This window comes from Zootoca vivipara, chromosome 3 (genome assembly GCF_965207765.1).
Source record: "Zootoca vivipara chromosome 3, rZooViv2.hap1.1, whole genome shotgun sequence".
In the NCBI taxonomy this organism is placed as follows: domain Eukaryota; kingdom Metazoa; phylum Chordata; class Lepidosauria; order Squamata; family Lacertidae; genus Zootoca; species Zootoca vivipara.
In genome coordinates, this window is record NC_142586.1 from 76005048 (window position 1) to 76027339 (window position 22292).

Genomic DNA, 22292 nt, shown 5'->3' on the forward strand with positions numbered 1-22292 from the left:
GATTCCTGCTTGAATCCAAAGCTGTGGCTATGGAAGAAACAGTACCCTTTGGGGCTGCTGATGCTACAAATCCCTCCATCACAGGTTTAGGTTGCATATATGTGTAAATAAACCGTATATCATAAAGACATCAATGCCTCCACAGTGCTGGGCAAATGCCTGGAACCCCTGGAACCTTGCCCCCCCCCGGGTGCTGGGGTGGTGTACACCAGTATTTAAATTATGTAGATGAGGGAAAAACTCCCCAGCTAAGGTAGCGCTTGAGCCCTGTAGGATATTAAATGATGCAAGGGTTGTATTAGTTCCATATATTCCTAGAGTATCTTTATTTGTTCTATAATTTAACAATAATACACCTATAAAATAATTACATTATAGTTATAACATTTCTTCCATTTTGTTTTCATTTATAAAACAAACATTTAAATAGTATGAACCATTACAAGGTCAACTCAACTCTTTCATTTAAGCATAAACTAACCAAAGGGCACATGCCCCCCTCCTGCAGCATATATCTCTTGTTTATCACAACTTGGTAAGGAGCCCATCCCCCTACTGGATGCTTTCTTTTCACATTTTTCCCCATGTGGTTACTGAACAGTTTCTGGTTTCCAGCCCGACGAACCCGACATTAGGTTTCATTTCTTCAAGAGGCAGCCATCCTAACCCATAAAATGTGTGCACTATGCTACAGGCACTCTAATCTTCCTCTCCCTTCCACTTTGTCCAAAATGTGCTTTGGTAAACCTTAGAGTAAGTAGTGGAATAATGTTCGACAACGGCAATCTCGAAAGCAAGCCTCAGCCTTCTCCGCTGTGCATTCCCAACTGCAGATCTGCCATTGTGTAACACCAAGGGAGGGGGGAAAATTATATAGGGCCAACATACCTGCCCAATCCCTCCTACCCGTGCCAATCCCCATAAACCGATTGGTGAGCACTAACGGAGATCATTCCCCCCAAAGCCTCTTAAAACAGCCGGTCTCACATAATAGAGAACTGTGCCACTGAACCCTTGAGTTGGCACCAAACCTACAGCTCGAAGCAAACAATTTTGTTAACCCCTTTAGTGGTCCTGTCCAAGGAAGCGTAGTGAAATAGTCCTCAGAACATTGGATTCCTTCAGCTGCAACTGCTGTGAATGCAAAGTTCCAAGATACCCAATAGGTCACGGCTTTTGGTTTTGCCCAACCAATTTAGGAATCTAAACGGACACATTTGGAACATACTAGAACCTAGCATGAGACATTGAATGAAATCAGGATGACTGGGTCACTTCACACATTACATTTTCCCAACAATTCTGTTCCTTGGAAATAGCGATTGGTTTAAATTACTCTTTGTGTTCACCTCAGTAACAAAGAAATGTAGCATTTTGTTTTCTGCTACTGTGTTTCAATAGGTTACACACAATGTTGTTTTCTTCCCCAAAAGTAGTGATTCAACACAGGTTAGGGGTAAGGGAATTGATGGAAAGAAAGAAAATTAAATTAATGCAAAATCTACTGAGAAAATAAACACTAGCAAAACTCTGTAATTTTCAGGGAATAATCTGGTCCAACAGTTAAGGTGTTTTGTTTTAGCCCTTCAAATACTTTGTCATCTCCCAAAATATATGTGGTTACGTCTATATTAACAAGTTTAACAACAATTTGCTATAGCTGCATTACAAGTGAAACATTGCTGTGGAAACATGAGGCAATCTAGCTGAAAATATGCACAAATCCATTCTCGGTCTCTTTCTCTGTCGGAAAGTGGCAGGTTGATTATCTCCATGGAAGATAAGGCCCATGTGCCTTATCAGTCAGACCAGACAGACAGAACATAGTTGTCCATAACTGTTCTTTACTATATGTATCCATGTCAGCATTACAGCCCAAGAGAAACAGCATTAGGCAGTCAAAAACGAAGTGAAAAGTCCCCGAAATGAGAGGGAGAAGCTATGAAGAATTCACTGGACCTCTCTCTTCATCCAAAAGGATGGATGGAGTGAAGGCCAAAAGGTTTCCCACACAGTGGAAGAGTTATTTTTGGATTTAAACCCCTGGCCACCCAAATGTTCATTTCCACATTTGATGCTGGGCTTCACCTTGAGTGACACAGACCCAGTGGCAAGACAGCTGCTTTGGTAAATAGATGATGGACCCTCTGAATAGACCAGCCAAAGCAGCCTTTACTTCCAGGTGGCCAATGGCGTTGCTCCAGAAATGACTTGACCAGGAGGAGGGAAAACAACCATCTCGTTTGTCTGTGAAGGAAGAGAGGCCATGGCGACTCTGGCAGGGGCAGCTGCCAGCCCTCACTTTCACTGCTTGCCTGCGCTGCTCAGGTTCACAGACATGCACCGACATTGCTTGACTTTCTGGATTTTCTTAAGTCGGAAAGGTGGGTCTAGTTCAGGGCATTCTAGCTCCACTGTGAAGGAGGTCACCTTCTGGGGCTTGCAGAAAGCACAGGACTGAAATGACTCCTCCTCTTTTTTCACGTGGCGAGGGATATAAAAGGAGTTGCACTGCCCGTAGCAGAAGCGGTTGATGATGGTGCGGCTGAGGCAGCCCTCCTCGCTGACTGTCTGCCTCAGGGCCTGCGTTTTGCACCAGTCACTTTTCAGGTACTTCCTCTCTGTGACAACCAGGGCCTCCTGGCTGGAGGCTAGCACCTCTTTGTGCAGATGCTGCCGCCTCTCCGAGTTGTTGCTTCTGCTGTCTTTGTACGGGGAGGGGATGGCTCCTGCGGGGCGATTCTTCCTGGTTTCCGACACTTGAACCAGAGTAGACACAAGAAACAAGGAGAAAGCTAGTTTCCAAATCATCCTGCAATAAAACAAGACAATCAGGAAAGAATATGCAGGTCCAATAAATAAATAAATAGCAAGTGTCTTTTTAACTGCATAGGTATAAGATTGTGATCCATAAAGTGAAAAAGGAAAAGAAAAGACATGCCAAGATTTGGTTATAAACCACCAGAGCACTTATTCTAAGTGGCCCTAATAGATAGAAGAACAAACACGTACAGCCATAGAAGAAACATAATGTTCCCCACTGTTTGCATACCTTCCAATATTTCCACCCCGAAAATCAGGATGTTGGGAGGGGCACACATTCTGGTCTGCCACTCAGGCAATTGGCAGCAGGATCATGCCACAGCACCTTCTGGTCCAGTGCTCTGGTGGTCTGACTTGTGCCAGACCCAAAAACGGGACATTCTTTGATCCAAAGAGAAGCCGGGATTGGCTTCTGTGATCTGGGGTGTCCCACTTAAAACAGGACATTTGGCGAGCATGCATTTCTCTCCTCTTAATCTGCTCTAGGCTAGTTGCACATGAGGATATTCAGGAGGAGGGGGACAAGTACAAGGAAGCACCTTCCCAGATCAGGAAGGGATAGAGCTGCCAGGTCCTAATGGCATCTCTCTTGAAGATGAGCAGTTAATATGATTTGCATGATCACGGTGGCACAATTGAACAAGTATGGTCCAGCCTTTAAAGATGTGGGAAGATGTGCATATTTTATGCTGATTCTGTGCAATTATTATTATTATTATTATTATTATTATTTATTTATTTATACCCCGCCCATTTCCAACAGAAAAATAAAATAATTGATTAAACATTAAAAGCCTTCCTAAACATAGGTTGGTGCATAAGGGAGAGTGGGAGTTGAAATTGGCATGGAAAATTGGCATGGGGGGGGGCACTTACCTAAGCAGAGAATTGATGTCAAAGTCTTGAGCCATTCAGTCTGACCTTCCACAAGTAGGGAATGTGGTCTTACTGCCTGAAAAAGAAAGCATCAATTATTTTATGCTGGTGAACTGGGTGACGGAAGGTTTGTTTATATTTGTGCATGAGATATTCCACTGAGCTACACTGAGTGCCCCTTCTTCCTAAAGATGTTTCTTGCTAACTATCACAGATTTCAGAATCACATGGAAATCTATGATACTCACTTACAAATTAGTGTGTTTGGGATCATGGCCAGAATGGGAAACTATTACGTTAATCAAAAGACTCCAGCCAGTCTTCAGGGAAGTTACAGCTCTCTCTACTTGACCGAATACTAGGTTATCATGGCCAAAACCATGGGATGTTAACTGGATGTTCAGGCCAAATTCCTTTTCAATCAGCTAATTACAGCTTTCTCTGGAGATGCAACTGAATCTCATATTATTCCTTTCCTTCCTTTGTTGCCAGCCCCAGAAACATACAAACAATGAGTCAGAGCTCATTTGATTATTCCAAAATCACGCTATTGGAAAACGAACGTGGCCCATTACTTTGAATTCTAGACTTTTTGTGCATGCTGTTCGGGATATATAACAGCTAGAAAGTAAAATGGTTACTGGCTAGCATTTGCACTTTGTTGTTTCCGGGTTGGTCATGTGAATCCAAAGCCCTCTGTGAACATTCTGGCTGTCAAACAATTCAGAAATAAGTGTTTCCTTTATGCCCCTCAGAAAAAAGGGCTTTCACAAGAATTCTGGAAAACCTGAAAGAGGAAGGGCCTAGCAAACATCGTGCACCCTCTTCATGAATTATTTGGGAAAGGGAGACATTTCTCTACACAGTGACCCTACTACAGCGACGTCTTATATTGTATTCCATGCTTTCTTTGCAGACTGACATAGAAATGTGTCCCTGCTCCCTCCCACAGTTCCACCCTTAGTAATAATATTTAGTTACACGTAGGTAGCCGTGTTGGTCTGCCGCAGTCGAAACAAAATTAAAAAATTCCTTCCAGTAGCACCTTAGAGACCAACTAAGTTTGTCATTGGTATGAGCTTTCTTGTGCATGCACACATCTTCAGATAATATTTAGTTCCTGAACCTTCTTAAATTATTGTTTCACTGCACTGTTGCTGCAAGAGATCCCATTGGCTTTCCCCAGCCTTGGTATAGGCAGAAGTCTGCTCAGACCACAGCATCCTGTAAAGACAGCCCAAGGCATTTGGCCTCTGAAGCAGAAAATCAGAGTGGTTCTACAATGGGGTAAGAATTGTCGGTTTACTATCCCTTAAAGCAGGGGTGTCAAACTCAAATTCATCGAGGGCCGCATCAGCAGTTTGGTCACCCTCAAAGGGCCGGTTGTATCTGTAGGACTATGTGTCCACTCTTTATTATCATAAATTATTGTCACTGCATTCAATTATTACTGTTTTTTGTAATAATGTAAGTAATAACTAGCTCTGAAAGCAGAAACATAGTCAGAATAATGGCAAGTAGATATTCAAATGTACAATTATTGTACAATTTATTGAAAAATGATTTTTGGTAACTGCACTGGGTGGTGGAGGCTCGCTAGGGTTTCATGCAGGAGCTTTGCAGAGCTACTGGTACCTGGAGATGCTGGGGTCCTTCTGCATGCAGGACAAATGTTCTGCCAGTGAGCCACCACCCTTCACCAAAGGGACTGGCTGAGGTTGACTCACTGAAGCTGCTCTCCTGGTTCCAGGGTTTAAGGGCCAGAAGTATAAAGCAGCATCCTATGTTTCTGAGGAGAGGGAGAGGGAGGGGAGGGAGGGAGGGAGGAAGGAAGTAAGAAAAGAGGGAGTGGGAGGGAGAGAGGAAGGAAGGAAAGAAAGAGGGGAGAGAAAGAAGAGTAGGAAATAAGGAAGGGAATAAAGAAGGAAAGAAAAAGAAAGAGGGAGAGAAGACGAAAAGGGAGAAAGAAGGAAGGAAGTAGAGGGAAAGAAAGAATAAGAATGAGGGAGAGGAAGAAAGATGGGAAGGACGGAAGGAAGAAAGGAAGAAAGAAAGAAAGAAAAGAGGGAGCAGGAGGGAGAGAGGAAGGAAAGAGGTGAGAGAAAGAAGAGTAGGAAAGAAGGAATAAAGAAGGAAAGAAAAAGAAAGAGGGAGAGAAGACAGAGATAAAGAAGGAAGGAAGGAGAGGGAAAGAAAGAATAAGAACGAGAGAGAGGAAGAAAGAAAGGGAAGGGGGGGTTGCCACCTCGATTCAGCGCCAGAAAAGAGCGCAAAGGGACCCAGGGGCAAAAAGCATTTCCCGTGCAGCGTGAGGCAGCGGGTGTCCGTTTTAGGAGAAGTGCGTAAAGCCTCAGAGTTGCACGTTCATGAGGCTGAGCCGCTGCTGAGCTCACGTTCATGAGGCAGAGCCGCGCAGGAGGAGGAGGAGGTGAGGCAAGAGGAGGAGGAGGCGGCGGCTTCCCGGGTCGGTGCCCGGCAGCACCGTGCGGAGAGTCCAGAGCCTCTGGGACGCAGCAGTGCTCTGTAGCACTTTGAATCCTCCTCCTCCTCCACACGGCACTGCTGGGTGCTTTGTCTGTGCTTCAGCAGCAGCAGCAGCAGCAGCCGTTTCCAGGCGCCGAGCCGTGGCAGGAGGAGGAGGATTCAAAGCTGTTTGTCAGCGCTTTGTCGGCGCGGCGCTTCAGCAGCAAGGTCCCGCTGCTGGGTCCCGCTGGCTGGGGCGCTCAGCGGGCCACATGACAAGGTCTGGCGGGCCGGATTTGGCCCCCGGGCCTTGTGTTTGACACCCGTGCCTTAAAGGCTCCCCCAAAAATCTGCTACCTCACTCAGCCTAGTGGTAGAGCTTGCAGTTTCTGGTAGTGCTACAGAAATGGCTTTGAGCAGCAGCAATTCCGTATTGGTTATTTTAAAAAATTGGATTTGGGGACCAAGCTTGTGCTTTTTATTTCATTCAATAGCCCTTACATTCTAGGTGGAAGCTATTTCTATAAGCTGCTACAACTTAAAGCCTTAATTATGAAACCACAGTCAGGTGAGCTCCATTCCTCTAGAAGCACAGAAGTGGTGATGGAGAAAGCAAGCTTTTACAATCCTCAAAACCAAAAGCACAAAATGTTTATAGTGGGAATGAGAGCGCTGCTTTTCTCCCTTAGGATAGGAGGGCTTTGATCCCTTCATTATGTTCTTTGTCTAAATAGCCCTTAATGATATGCTCCTGCCACAGCAAGGGATGTCAATTTTTAAAAACTGTTTAGCTCACGTAAGACCTTACTAATCTGCACAGTTGGTAACCAGCACTGAAAGGGGATTTCCTTTTGGCACCGAAGGATAGAGAGAGGAGTGCTGAATTGGAGGTTTATTTAAACTTCAAATTAACTCCTTTCTTCTGACAAGATGTGGAGCTGCAAGTAAGCATCATTATCGGACACACCTTTCACAAGCAAGACAGTGGACATTTGTCTCACTGGTTTTAAAACCATAGTTAGAGCCTCCTTCATCTCTGACAACAGGTATATTTATCTATTATTATTTTCATCTGGCACCTCCTTCAATAAGCTCTGTGGGCCCCCACCTCCCACACACCATTTTTATCCTTGCAACAATTCTGTGAGGTGGGCTAGATGGGGAGATATGGGTTGGCCCAGGGTCACCCCACTGGTTTCATGGCTGAGTGGCCATTGGACCCTCCTCAGTCCTAATCCGACTGTCTTAACCACTATCCCACCACAATGGCTCTTTTTGTTTCAGAGAGTTTGCAGGATAGTTTACAGCTTCTGCTGTGTATGGCCTCATCACATCCCTGAAAGGCAGGTCACGAGCTGTCAGAACCAGATGCAGAAGAGTTTGTGGAGGAAAAGACAGAACTAAACATAAATTGCTACTTTATTCTGAGTCAGACAATTAGTCCATCCAGTCCAGCATTGTCTACTCTGACTGGCAGCAACTTTAACCAAGGCATTTCCCATCACCTGTTATCTTTCTCATGCACACGCGCACACACATCCAATAAGAGATGCTAAGAATTAAACTTTGTATGTGCTCTACTCCTGACCTATCAAATAAGGAGCAGGGTTCTATCAAAGGATACGCAAGGCACTGGAAGAGGCAATATTGAGGCAAGTCTGTGACAGGGAACAGAGGCTGGCAAAGTAACTTTTTCAGACCAGATAGCAGGCCAGATTAGCAATTGTAGAGAACTGGATTTTGTCTCATGAGTTATCCTGGCCTGTTAAGATTGCACTTGCCTCCTTCAGCCTCTGAGCTCAGGGACAGCACCCAGCTTGCACTCCTGCCTGACACACTCAGTGTAATGTGATTGGTGCATGAATGAATACATAGCACATAATACAGGAGGCCTGAAATGGAAAATATTGATGTGCTGTGTGCCTCACCAGGCCCACTCAATAGCCAAATGATACTCTCATCTTTGTCCAGTTCTTGAGGTCTAACCACTAGACAAGGCTGTGCTTCTTCATCACAGGGAGTATAACCCAAGCTCTGTTAATATCTGCAGAGTAGGGTAAGGCCTGGCAGGCAGCAGTTGCAGTTTGGGTGACTTCAGCATTAGTTACTTGATAAGCCATGCCTGGCAACCTCTCCTTGCTACACAGCTATTAAGTGTGCAGAATTACACTTCAATGCAGCCTTGGGCTTTCCATCAGCACTGGGCTTTGGCAGGCATAGACTACAGGCCAGCTCTTCCCGTCTTGCTTGCTCTGAAGTGAAGGGCCTTGAAACAGTCACTTCACACACAATGTTCAGCCAACACAATAACATTTTAAATATCGTGATTTGAAGATTAAACAGGGGCCCTCTGTTTTACGAAAGAGCTCTCTGGCTCCATGGAACACCATAGTCTTGTTATGTCCTTTCCTTTAAAAAAAAAAAGACTCATGCACTGGTTGCAATGGGACTGGGATCCTCCCAGGAATTAAAAGGCTGCTGAAGAATGTTGCCTTGTCGTTTACAATGTCTGTCTCTCAAGTGTTGGGTAATACGCAAAAGACTGCCAGACCTCTGTTCTGTTGAGTATCTTTTGACCTAGCAGAACTCTGGAGCAAATTCAACCGCTCTTTTATCTTCCACAAATCATGGGAACACCAACTGTAACTTCCTACCCTAATAAATAAAGGGGTGCTTTGGGAAGTCAGGGTCTGTGGCTGTGGCCGTGGCAACAGCAAAAGGGGTTTCTTCTCAACACTAAAGAACTACTTGTCTTAAACCCCAATACCCCATAAACTGTGGCCCTCCAGCTCCCATCAGTTCCAGCCAGCATGGACAATTGTCAGATATGATGGCAGTTGTAGTTCAACAATATCTGGAGGGTTGCAGGTTCCCCATCCCTGCAATGCACCCTCCCTCCACACCCACCATGTAGGGGGCATAAGCTTACCAAGGGTGGAAAAAACGTGTCTGGATTATTTGTGCTTTTTTGTTTGTGGACCGGGGGCGGGGGGCGGTGGTCTTGTTGCTATTAATCACAAAAAGGGAATGCTTTTCTAAACTTTACAAGGCTAGATGGATGCCTCACATTTCAGAAAAAAAACATTAAAAGAAAACTCTGAGGCAAAAGTGGTTTCAAAATGGTGGGAACTGTGAGGTAAAAAGCACTTATTTCAGTAGGTGCCTGTGACTACTGAGCTGGCTCAAGATATTTTTTCTGACTAAGGCAGAACAAAAGATGATACTTCTGCCCTCACACAAGTCATGGTATACACTACCTAAGGCTGGACAGGTTATTTTGGCACCTATGTCAAATAATACCATAAACCTTCCTTTTTACCTGGGCTTTTGGCTCTTAATTTGAAAGGTTTACTTTGCTCTGGAGCGTAGGACTCGAACCAATGGCTTCAAGTTACAAGTGTGGAGATTCTGACTAAATATTAGGAAAAACGTTCTGACAGTAAGAGCTGTTTGGCAGTGGGATGGTCTCCCTTGGGAAGTGGTGGGATCTCCTTCCTTGGAGGTTTTTAAGCAGAGGTTGGATGGCCATCTGTCATGGATGCTTTAGCTGAGATTCCTGCATTGCAGGGGGTTGGACTAGATGGCCCTTGGGGCCCCTTCCAACTCTACAATTCTATGATTCTACTTGTGACTTCTTTTGGTGAGGCAAGATCTACTATACCACTCTTTTATTAGTACAGGTATTTTGTTTTGTTTTAGTTGATGTAATACAATAGTTGATTGTATTCATTATAATTGGTTTTAGCATTTCTATTGTCATTGTGAGTAAAGCAAGTATTATGTTTATAAATAAATATTTATGGCACTCTTGCTGTAAGGTATGAGCTTTCTGCATAAAGATACCACAACATTACCCAGAGATGGAGAAGCATCATGAGAGTCTGCCCACACAGTGAATTTTTTGTACCTCCAAGTGAGTGGAATTCATGGCTTTGGCCCATCCCATTCAGGGGTGGATGAGATCAATCCAGCTACTCATTATGCCACCAGAGCCTGGTCCACAGATCACATTGCTGTTGAGCTTTTGCTCTGCATTGACTTCCTGCCCGCAAAGCATATAAATTTAAATATTTTATGAGTGATTGAGTGGCCTGTGCTGACCATACCTTGGAATCCTCTTATATTCCCCAGCCATTAAACCTAAGCGTTCTGCTTTTCTTTCTGTGTGCATGCACGCACTACAGTTTTCAAAATGAAATAAAAAGAAGGGGAGGGGAGGCAAGGAGGAGGTAGCAGGTGAAAACCTTTTGGTAGCTGTACCACAGCTTCTGTGTGATATCTCTGATCTTAGCTACAGCAGGGCCAGCAGATGCTGCCATTTAAATGGAAGACTTTGGGAGATGACTACCCTGGCTGACTTTGATTTAGGGGAGGGATATCAAATAGTTGTGTGGCACATTCTTCCTGTATTATTATGCTTCTTAGTACCAAGTCTCCCTTTGCCATGGATACAGCTGTGGCATAGGGCCTTCGTTAGTTTCCATGGAAACCATGCCTTCTAGAGGGGAGAGAGATGCAAACCAAGGACAAAAACAAAAACAAACAAGATAAAGAATATGTAGTGATACAGAGTGCTATAAAGTTTTTATTGGCACTTATTTGGAAAGACTGGCCAAGCGAACAGCAATAAAATTTTATACCATAATGAGCACTTTTCTCCAGTATTGAAGCAGAGGAAAAATAAAAAACGGAAAACAACAATCTAAGGAAGGAAAGTCAGACTATTACTGATCGCGCTTGTTTATCACATTAGATTCTATGGCTTTAGAAAATACCATCACAAATATTGTTCTGTATAGTCAGAAAGATGTGATGCTAAGCAAACCTGCTCTTCTACTCTCAAACATTCCTAAGTAAATGTCTGCTGTACCACCTTTACAGCAAGCAAAGTCTGCCTGCCAACATGTCCAGCCCACTCCTATACCCGGTCAGAAGGAACAAAAACTCAGATTTATCCACACTAAGAGCAATGAATTTTTATTTTTATTTATTTTTTTTAAAAAAAAATTCTGTGGAAAGTAGACTCTTGGGGAAGGGGAAATTTCAGGCGAACCCTGTAGTGTTGGGGTGGGAAGATAACAGATTCCCCCTAACGTGCCTGGAGTTAGCTTGCATCATGTCCGTGAGCTATGATCAGCAGGCTATCCTAGCCCCTGCAGTTAATATGTGCTTTTGAGAGCTACTGGGGAAAGAAGACATCAGTTTGGCAGAGGGAGGGAGACAGATTGTAATGAAAGGAGGAAGATGAAGAGAACAGGTACACATTGTATATGCAGGAGTCTACAAAGTGACTCACATGGGTGTGCATATGCAGCGCTGGGGAGGAAAAATCCAACCAGTGCCCCCTCCCCCCAGGTTGCCCAGAGTTTTCAACCTTTTTTTTTTAGGGAGCTGACATCACGCTTATCTCTGCACAGGGAACATGTGGAGCCCAGCACAACAAACCGGGTGCCTTGTGGTGTAAGCAGTATGCACTTGGTGGGCCTCTCCACAGCCCAATGACAATCCCAGGCGCACAGGAGGGCAGAGCTGGCCAACTGCCTCAGCGCCTCGCTGGCTCACTCGCCCCCAAACTCACAGCGCAGAGCCACCTGCAGTAGAAGAGCCTGCTGTGGCGCTCTGACCGATGGGCGGGCTCTTCCCCAGACACTCCATCTCTCAGGACCCAGACTCTCGCCCGGCGCCCCTGAGAGCCCGGCACCTGTGTGCCCCACACCCCTGGCGCCTATGGTTAAGATGGCCCTGGATGTGCATGAGTATGAAGGTGCATGGTTGCCTCAGAGAAAATTTCATTTCCCAGAAAATGGAAGAAGCAACAAAAGGGTCATCTCTCTTGGATCTGGTCCTCTCCAACAGGGAGGAATTGATTGATGAAGTAAAAGTACAGGAAAGCTTGGGAGGAAGTGATCATGTCCTCTTGAGTTTCATGATACACAAGCAAGGGAAAGCTAACTAGTCGGATGTGCACTCTGAACTTTAAGAAGGCTGATTTCAGAAAGCTTAAGGAACTACTAAGTGAAGTCCCATGGTCAGAAATACTCAAAGAGAAGAGGGTCCAAGGTGGATGGGAGCTTCTTGGTGTTTCCTGCTTGGCAGGGTGTTGGACTGGATGGCCCTTGTGGTCACTTCCAACTCTATGATTCTATGATTCTTAAAGGTGAAATGCTGAAGGCACAAAGGCAGACAATTCCAACAAGAAAGTAAGGGGCACCTAAAGGTGTGGCTGCATAAGGAGCTTACAGATGGACTGAGATGTAAGAAGGGAACATGTAAGAAATGGAAGGAAGGAGAAATCACAAAGGAAGAGTATATGCAAGTAGCCAACAGTTGCAGAAAGAAGGTCAGATGGGCAAAAGCTCAGTGTGAGCTCAGGTTTGCAAGAGAGGTTAAACAAACAAGCAAAAAGACCTACTTCGCTGGGGACATGAGGGCTTAAGGAACTGTCTCTTCCCATATGCATATGTCCTCTGTTTGACTACAAAGACCTTTCTCAGTGTCTTACTCTCTCCTCCCCTCCCCTCTCCCAAAGTGCAGTGGGTGTCCATAAGGGAAAGGGCTTTTTCTCTTGTGGCACTCAGATTGTGGAATAGCGTACCTAAAGAGGTACGCTTGGCTTTTTAGCATGTTTAGGGACAGCGAACAGTACTCTTTGAGTGAACTTTTGTACATTGTTGTTCATTCATGAAATAAATGCATGGAAAATCCACCAGACAAGTGAGGTCCTTCTGCCAATTTTGGATGGAACGATGGCTCCATCAATATAGGAGAGTCTCTTGCACATCACTAAATATGAGAAAATGATCTAAAAAAGATGGCATGTTTTTTTTGCATATTGCTCATTTATATCTATAGAGGCAAAATTATAAATAATTACTATATAGAAATTTCATATGTATCACCATAGTAGATTGTGACCAGGCAACCAGTGTGTCTACTCAGTCTGCTATCTAGGTATTAGCTGCTGATAGGTGACTTCAAGGTCCCCGTTCTCATTTTGTTAGCTCTTTATCTTTAAGCAGGACTTGGGCAGGACAGCCCTTCAAACAGAGGACTCCTTCAAAGAGAGGTCCGGCCTCTGCAAAGTAGGGCACAATGCCCACCCACCCTTGACCAGCCATGTGTATATTAATGCAAGTGCTTGCCCAGCTCCTACAGCTCATACACCACTTCCATGGTGTCAAGTTCAGAAATTTGGTTATCACCTGACATGACCAGTTGAGGAGAATATGCAGTCCTAGCATCATGCATATTGCATCTTACATGAAGCTGGTGAGTTATGTGTAATTCTTTCTTGTGGTACCTGAATTGCACAAGATATCATATGCAGATGTCCTCAAGACTGGTCCTGGCCCGGCTAAGGTTCAGCAGGTTATTGCAGGCCCCAAATGTCAAATCTGGGCCACAGTTTTTCTAGTATTGTTCAGCACTGCATTGGTTTATCTGTAACTCTGATTGGAAGGGAAATGTTCACTCAATAGGCTGCAAAGGGCCCTCTGCCACCTCTATTGTATACTACTTTTCTTTTATTTGATATACTGCAGGAGCTGAAAGTATGCCTTAGAATGCGATCCACATATTTTCTTCAAAGGTTAAAAGGGACCCCTGACCATTAGGTCCTGTCGCGGACGACTCTGGGGTTGCAGTGCTCATCTCGCTTTATTGGCTGAGGGAGCCAGTTTACAGCTGCCGGGTCATGTGGCCAGCATGACAAAGCCGCTTCTGGCGAACCAGAGCAGCACACAGAAATGCCGTTTACCTTCCCGCTGTAGCAGTACCTATTTATCTACTTGCACTTTGACGTGCTTTCGAACTGCTGCTAGGTTGGCAGGAGCAGGGACCGAGCAACAGGAGCTCACCCCGTCGCAGGGATTCGAACCGCCGACCTTCTGATCGGCAAGCCCTAGGCTCTGTGGTTTAGACCACAGCACCACCCACGTCCTATCTTCAAAGGTTAGGCAAAAGCTTTTTTCTAAAGACAGCCAAAATGTGACAAAAATGTCACCATTTTAAAAGGCATTTTTGTTTAAGAAGGTCCAATCATGAGCCAACCATTTTGTGGGATTGCAATCAAATACTTGTAGAAATTTTTAATTTTTTTTTTAGGAGTAACTTTTTGCATTTTATTTCATTGTATATTGTGGTGTTCACTGCTTAGTTAGCTTTTATAAATCTGTGAAACAAATGAACAAAATAGTGAGGAAGCTTTTTTTTTTGAACTCTCCAAAAGTCTTCAGACTGGGTGTTAAGCAAATTGGGGGAGGGGGAGAAACTGAGGGGGAAGCTTGGTGTTGAAGCCACAAAGTCTGCATTTAGTCACGGTAGCAAGATAGAGTGTAGGATGAGATGGCAGACTTTATGGGATTAGGATCAACTAGGTGCCATGCTAGGATTGCTGGGGGAATGAAACATACAAGAGCTAATCCCACATTTTTGAAAATATAAACGCCAGCAGTTACTCAGTTCCATCCTAAGACTGTGACTAAATGTAGACTTTGTGGCTTCAAAATCAAGCCAATTTTTATTCTCCTAACCGTGGATTTTGGATTTTTTTTTTTAAGGATGAACACATCTCTCTCTCTCTCTCTCTCTCTCTCTCTCTCTCTCTCTCTCTCTCTCTCTCTCTCTGTGTGTGTGTGTGTGTGTGTGTGTGTGTGTGTGTGTTGGAGAATATTTATTTTCTAGTATAGTATGTTCCTGCACAAGTTGGAAATGCAGCCGTCACACAAGAATCAGTTTCTTCAAGAGATGCTTATTGGTGGTAAAGCTGGTGGCAGGATTAAAGGTGGGTGTTCTTCTTTTTGCACCACTCCCTTCTATATATAATTAAATACAGCATACTAGGATCACTTTAAACATCAAGACCTCCCCTACGGTCCACTGCAGTCTCTTAACAGCAAGCAAAAGTGTTTTCTTGACTTTACCTTCTCTGCAGAAGCATCTATAAGACATGGTTTGTTTATTTCTCCATTTAATCCAATAGTATCTTCAATAATGTCCCCTTTATAGTATACTTATATTATAAGTAAAACAAGTAAAATATGAATTAGTCCTGCACTTGTACACTTTTAGCCCCTTCCTTCTTGGCGAACCACTATTAAACATTGAAGTCTTCGACTAACCACAATCTCCTGTCATGTCAAACCAGGAAACCACGTTCAGAACAAACCAGGATCTTAAGCCATGGTTTGAGTTTTGATTCTGGCTTGTTCCAAACCTGGTAATCATAGGTTCCCAGTTCTGCACTGACAGGAGCTTATGGTTAGTTGGTCTTCCTTACTTATCCTTGTGCCATCATGAAGGGAAAGGGTGGCACAAAGAGAGAGTGTCTGGGCAGACTAGTTCAATATATACACATCTTTTGGAAGGGTGAATTTTTGTCAACCAAGAAAATGAAGGCTTGTCAGAATAGTTCCCAAGTATAATCAGTACAGCTTGCATGTGAAGTTGTTCAACCTGATCTGAAGAAATAAAAGTGAATGCACAGGCCACTGCTTTGCCCTTGAGTTGCAATGTGATTCTGCTCCTCTCAATCCCAGCAAACTGCCGTACCAGGCAAATTATTTAAGCAACACAGAGCTGACCCTAATCTTCCTTTGGTGCAATGTAAACCCCGGAACAAATGAAGAATTCAGTGACTGTACCATAGAGCAGTAATTACAGCTTATCTATCAGGAGTACGTCTTGGTTACATGGCAAGCCTGTGTTGCAAAAAATAAATAAATCCTACATATAGTGATGGATTTAATTTTCGAACAACTCCTGGGAAACCGTATCAGCAGCTCTGAAATAGGTTTGATTTCTGCTATCACACACCTCTGATTTGACAAAGAGGGATAGCCGTTGAGTTTTCTTTGACTCCCACTACTTCAAACAGCCCTGGGAATTTTGTCTCCTTTTCTTCAGCATGTGAACTGAAATTGACCAGTGATGCATACTTATCTACCACCAATTGAGCAGTGCATATTTCTCATACTGCTGAAGTAGCTCTGGATGGAAACATAAGAGAGTTGCTTTATGCCAAGTCAGACCATTCATCCATCAACAGTGTCAACACAGTGACAGTGGCTCGCTAGGATTTCACACAACTTTCCCAAGCCTACCTAGAGCTTGAACTGGAGACCACTGGTGTGAGACGCATGTGCTGTGCAATGGAGCCATCGTCTTTCCTAATCAAAAGAGAGGGACTGGCCCAGTCAGAGTTCTGGCTGATCAGAGTTTGCTACCCTGGCCTCAGTCTGGCACTAACCACTACAGCAGGGGTGGGAAGCCCGAGGGCCGCATTCCTTCATGGAGAATCGTATGGCGGCCACAGGCCATTGGGGAAGCAAATGTGGCCCCTAAATTTGTATATCCACATAAAGGTCAGTGGTTTCTACACGCATTTATATATCCCTGTTCTCCAAGCAAGAAACATTATCAAGGTTCAATGATACTTTCCAACTCAGCAAAGGCACTCAAAGGGGGTGTGAAGGAGAGCAGGTGCGGGGTGTGATCTAGCAAAAGTGTCTGGCCTGGGGTGAGTCCTGAGGGCTTGTTGTTGTTGTTGTTGTTGTTAATTGCTTTGCATCTAGAAGGTTCCATGTTCAGTTCCTTATGTCTCTCTGGCTTTGAATTTCCAGCTGCAAAAGACCAGTCCCAGAATCTCTGGAGAAAGGCAACCAGTCAGAGCGAATAGTCCAGCCAGATCTGATAAGGCAACTGAATTTAATGAAGACTGTTCTTCATTAAAAAAATAAAATAAAAATAAAGCCACAGAGCAGTTTACACAGTACAAATAAAACCTACAAAATCCCACCACATCATTAGGATATCAACACATACACATCAACCCAACTGTACAGTACACATTCACAATACCAATAGAAAAGCAATGGCCCAGCACCCAGCATTTAAAAGCCTCAAAAGCCAGGTGTGAACGAACACATTTTAACCTGACAACGGAAGCTGAACACCTGACACACCTTGAAAGGTAGAGTGCAACACCTACTGGTGAGACCAAATGAAGAGCAGCCCCCGCTGATCTCAGTGGTCAGGCAGGGAGCTCCTTTGGGTGCTTAGGCTGCAAGACATTTTGGTACTTTGCTTTACTTTTATTTATTTAAATGTATACACTTCTTGATTGTAAAACAACAACCCTCAAAGCAGTTAAAACAATAAAATCAATAAAAATTCACATTGTCAACTTAGGTTGGTCTCAGAAGCATATGCAGATCCTGGAGAGGAAGTGTGTAACGACTCAGACAGAGGGAGAATGTTGGGCAATGAGGTGGGTAGTATGTTATAGTGAGGAATATGAGAGCATGGGCGACTGTGGGGTGCTCCTAGGCCTCCTGTGACAATGGTGGATCCAAAAGTACCTCCATGCTATGCAATTGCTCCTTCCCAAAAAGCATGAGCCCATCCAGAGCAAGCTCATTTTCCAACTCCCAGACATGGAACTCACATACATGCAAAATGCCTCACCTAACCCCACTGTTCTGTGATCTGCAGAGGAGGACGGGACTTGCTCCAGTTGCCTTGGACTTGATATGACTAATGGCCCCTGATAGGAAAAGGAAAGTGGATCCTCTACTTTGCCACAATGCACACAGAGAGCACAATACATGCTAGGTGGAGGCAAGAGCCAGAGGGTTAAACCACAAAACTGCAGTGCCCAGAATCAGAGCAGAACAGATTGACTTCTTTGGGCCTTTTGTTACTACCGCGTCTAATGCCTCACAAAAGCAACAGCCGCCGACATCAAGGGACCCAGCAAGTGATCTGGATCCTGTGAAGTCGCTGATCAAAGCGGAGCTTTCGGGATATCAAAGCAGGTTGAACAGAACACGGTCTAGTGATATGATATGAGGGACCGGATTTAAGGCAACCACGTGACACCTTTTCATACACCTATTTATTTCAGCTTAAAAAACAATGTAGGCCCCTTTGATGATACTGCCCCTTTAATGGATTTAATGGTACTGCATTAGCTGCTGGCTGGTAAATGATGAGTTTTTAATGGCCTCATATAACTTGGCTTGCACGGCCCTTATCATGAATCTTGGAAGGACAGCTAAAGCAGAGGTCAATCCAGGGAACAAGCCTGCAGGAAGCCTTGGGATTCAGGGTAAGCTTGCACCAGGATCTCCCAAAACACACACAACTGAGCGGATGAGTTTTTCAGCACCACTATGCAAGCGACCCTGATGTTCCATTTTTTAACAGAAAGCTCTTCCATCTACTCCATGCCATTGCTGCTGCTCTGACAAAGCTGGGGAAAAATATATTGGGCACCAATTTCATTAGTAACAGAGGTGTTAAATGAAGATCTTGGTTGCTGTTCTTGCTTTTTTTCAGATATGCTTCTATTATTATTATTATTATTATTATTATTATTATTATTATTACGGTATTATTATTTTATTTTGACAAAGTAATAATCATCCACAAATAAGAATAAAAATGTGCACTCCACTACCAAGACCATTCCATTGTAACTACCCAACCTCCTAAAATTTCAACACCTCTTGTGATGGTTTGACCCCTTTCAGATATGCTTCTAACCTATGAAAGAGCGACAAACTGCAACCAGCTGTCAGATAAGGCAATCGGGGAGGAGAAAGAGAATGTGGAACATGAGATGAACACACAGACATGATCTGTAGCTCACTGGTAGAGCAACGGCCTTGCATGCAGAAGGTCCTTGGTTCAATCCCCAGCATCTCCATGTAGGGCTTGAGATGTCACCTGTCTAAAACCATGGATCGTCACTGTCAGTCAGTGGGTGATAGCCGATGCTAGTCCTGCTCAGAGTAAACCCACTGAAGTTCATATACATGACTAGGTGGACACCATCCACTGCCTACAATACTGAGCTGGATGGACCAATGGTAGAAGGCAGCTTGCTATGTTCCTATGATCCAGCAAGTTAAGGAATATGTTCTTGATGGGCACACAAATGATTCTGAATGATAAAAAGCCACATCATCTTAAAGTGCTTTCAGAGTTTGCTATGTATACTACCACAGAACTCTTGCAATTTAGTTGCTTCAGCTTTGCAATCATAGTACAGAGGCACATATAGAGGAGGACACCTAAGCCTGGACAGTTCCTGTTCTGAGATAAAACACCTTTATCACCAAGACACACATTTAGAATAGATTGCTCACATGCAGAGCCAAACTGTAGTTGACATTAGTTTGTCCTTGGGTGCAGTGTGTGTGTGTGTGTGTGTGTGTGTGTGTGTGTGTGTGTGTGTGTGTGTGTGTCAGAAATAGCTAGTGTGGGCTGGGGGAGGGGAGCTGGTCTGGACTTGGTGTGCAATAATTTAGCCCTTGCATGGGGTGGGAGGAGCATTAGACTTATCTAGACGTAATGAACTAGCATGGGTTGAAAACATCAACGCTCACTGGAACACCAAGACTAGTAAGGAGAAGGAAAACCCACCCAGACCTACTGGACCATGCCTGGAGATCCAGCAGATGGAAGAAGAAAATGTTCACCCAACTCTGCTTTGAAGCTCCATGGGGCAACCACAGAGTAATCCCTGGTTTTTATAAGCAACAGAAGGGGAAAGAAATGAGGTAACGGAATGGATTGTACCACTTAAGATTGTGTGGCCTTTAAGGTAAGATAGGTCCAGGACACTTAAATACCAGCACTGTAAACTGAACCCAGAAACAAATTGGGAATCAATGTAATTGGTGCAGAATTGGTGCACCACATTCTGACTACCTTGCTCCTACCAGAATCCTTTCAGTCACATTTTGTAGCAATTGTGGTTTCCCAAACGTTAAAGGGAGATCCATATCGAGAGAATTGTAATAGGGCAATCTGAATATAACAAATGTTATGAATATAAACTGAGGTCAGATTCACCTCCTTTGGGAAAGACTATAGCTGGCAATCTGGTAAAAGGCGCCTAGCCTTCTGGTATGCCCCATGGAGGACCTTAAGGTCTGCAAATAATAACACCCTGAAGGTTCCAGACCCCAGGGAGATCAGACTGGCCTCGACCAGAGCCAGGGCCTTTTCGGACATGGCCCCGGCCTGGTGGAATGCTCTCTCACAAGAGTCAAGGGCCATGTGGGATTTGACATCTTTCCGCAGGGTCTGCAAGATGGAGCTCTTCCGCCAGGCCTGAGTCTGATTCTTTTCTTTCTGTATTAAAGAGGCCTCCTAGCCCGCTCACAGGTCCTTTATAAGACCAGTGGTAACAGTTGGCCCTGGTGAATATTAACCACTCTCAATTTTACCCGTGGACTGCCATCTGTCCAGATTTTAATTTCCTCTGTACTAATTTTAAGATGTAATTTTAACTAATTGCTTGCCTGTTTTTATGTTCTTTGTATACTGTCTTAATTTCATGATGTTAGCCACCCTGAGCCCAGCTCTGGCCAGGGAGGGTGGGGTACAAATAAATTATTATTAATTATTATTACTACTACTACTACTACTACTACCAGCTCAGCACCCATGCCAGATCCAGGAGCACCCTAAAACTCTGCACTTGCTCCTTCCGGGAAGTGTTGTCCCACCTAAGGCATGCATGATGTATGCTTCCACCCAGGCCAGCAGAGCTCCCCATACCAACCTAAAAATGTGCACTTGCGTGCCATTTGTGTAGTTCTTAATGACTTTTTAACATATTCCCTCTTAAGAGAGTAAGCCTATTGGAATCCATCAGGAATGTCCTATATGTGCCTCATTAAAACATTCACATTTCTTTGATTAAGTTATCTGTGTAAGGAGTTTTATTAAGCTAGGTAAATACATGTGAAGCCTGGGTTCAGCTAACAGACATCTTTTAAAGTAAATCAAATAAGCTGATAGGGAAAGGTGACCTAGACTGGGAAGAAAGGTTTTGGCAGGAGGACTCAAGGTATTTTACTCATTAAACTCACGATCCATCACAAATATATTCAGTTGGGAAAGCACATTTTAAAACCCTTTCTCATTTAGAAGGAAAGTTTTACAAGAATAACTAAAAGCATATTTGCACATCAACCATTGTGCAGATTACCTAACAGAACAGGCTTCTAAGTAATTTCTTAAAAAACAATAACAGGTCTATCATATGCCCCAGCTCCAAATTAAGGGCATATCTAAACCACAGGGGATTTTAGGAAACCAGTGAAGGAGGACTCCACTCATGGCTAAACATGTGACATGCCACCCATGAGCTCATCTCTTCTCCTCCCCCCCCCCCCACCACCACAAGAAGCAATGCTGGTCTCACCTAAGAAAAGCAAAAGATATTTCCTTTCCAATCCCATCTGATCTGAGTGGGAAAAGGCCACGTTCTCATGCAACAGTAACAACAACCATGCTTTGTAAGTGCAGCAAGCAGGTGTACAGAGCGTGGTCACTCCCCCATCACTTCTCCCTTAGTGTGAGTGGGTAAAAGCAAAGGATCTGAACAAAGGATCGTAGTCTGGTTCTCCCCAATCAGCCTATAATATGCCTCTAAACATGGTTTGTTGATGGCTTATAACTCCTAGCTTGTTAGGGAGAAACAAACCATGATCTCAGGCTCAGATGTAATGCTAAACTATCTGCTTACTCATGCAAATGAAGGAGCAAAATGGGAGCAATTGGGCTGTCAACAAAGCATGATGGCTTATTAAGCTAAGGTGATTGACTAACTGTTATGTGTGAACAGGGTCATTGTGTCTCTGATGATGCTTATGGCCACAGTCTGTTTCATTCCACACCTCCAAATAGCCAACACTCCTGACTGGTCTGGGACTGTACTGCAGAGCTCACTGTGGGAAGTTTAGCATCCCAATTGAAGAAGTAGTGGATTCCACAAAATGTTCTCTCACAGACTTGCCACTCAAAAACAGCAAATGCAAGTGGATTGACTGCCAAGGCACACTCCATCCAGCCTGCCCAGCCAGGTTTGAAATGTTAAACTGCCTACTATGAGGCAGCTCACGAGCAATTCCTTTGCATGTGTATAACTGCAAATGAACACCAGGGAATGTCTGGGGGACATTCTAAGACAAGCAGGGACTGTTTTGCTTGCTCTGTTCCAGAAAGGAAGCAACATGGATCATGGTGGGAACAGAGCATAATAGCAGGAAATAGTACGCTTGTGTAAATATATAGAGAGATATAAACCAACAGTTTTGATACAGGTATTTCTGCCA

General features: G+C 44.1%; 1 protein-coding gene across 1 annotated transcript in view; it reads right to left on the reverse strand.

Annotated features, from left to right (window-relative positions):
• Positions 1 to 307: 307 nt before the first annotated feature.
• Positions 308 to 22292, reverse strand: part of GREM2 (gremlin 2, DAN family BMP antagonist) — a 36605-nt gene continuing 14620 nt past the window's right edge. The window contains exons 2-3 of the mRNA XM_035110558.3: positions 3700 to 3775; positions 308 to 2812 (exon numbers count right to left, since the gene is read on the reverse strand). Of these exons, the coding sequence (XP_034966449.1) occupies positions 2305 to 2812; positions 3700 to 3734 (543 nt within the window). The 5' untranslated portion in view covers positions 3735 to 3775 and the 3' untranslated portion in view covers positions 308 to 2304. The remainder of the gene's footprint in view (positions 2813 to 3699; positions 3776 to 22292) is intronic.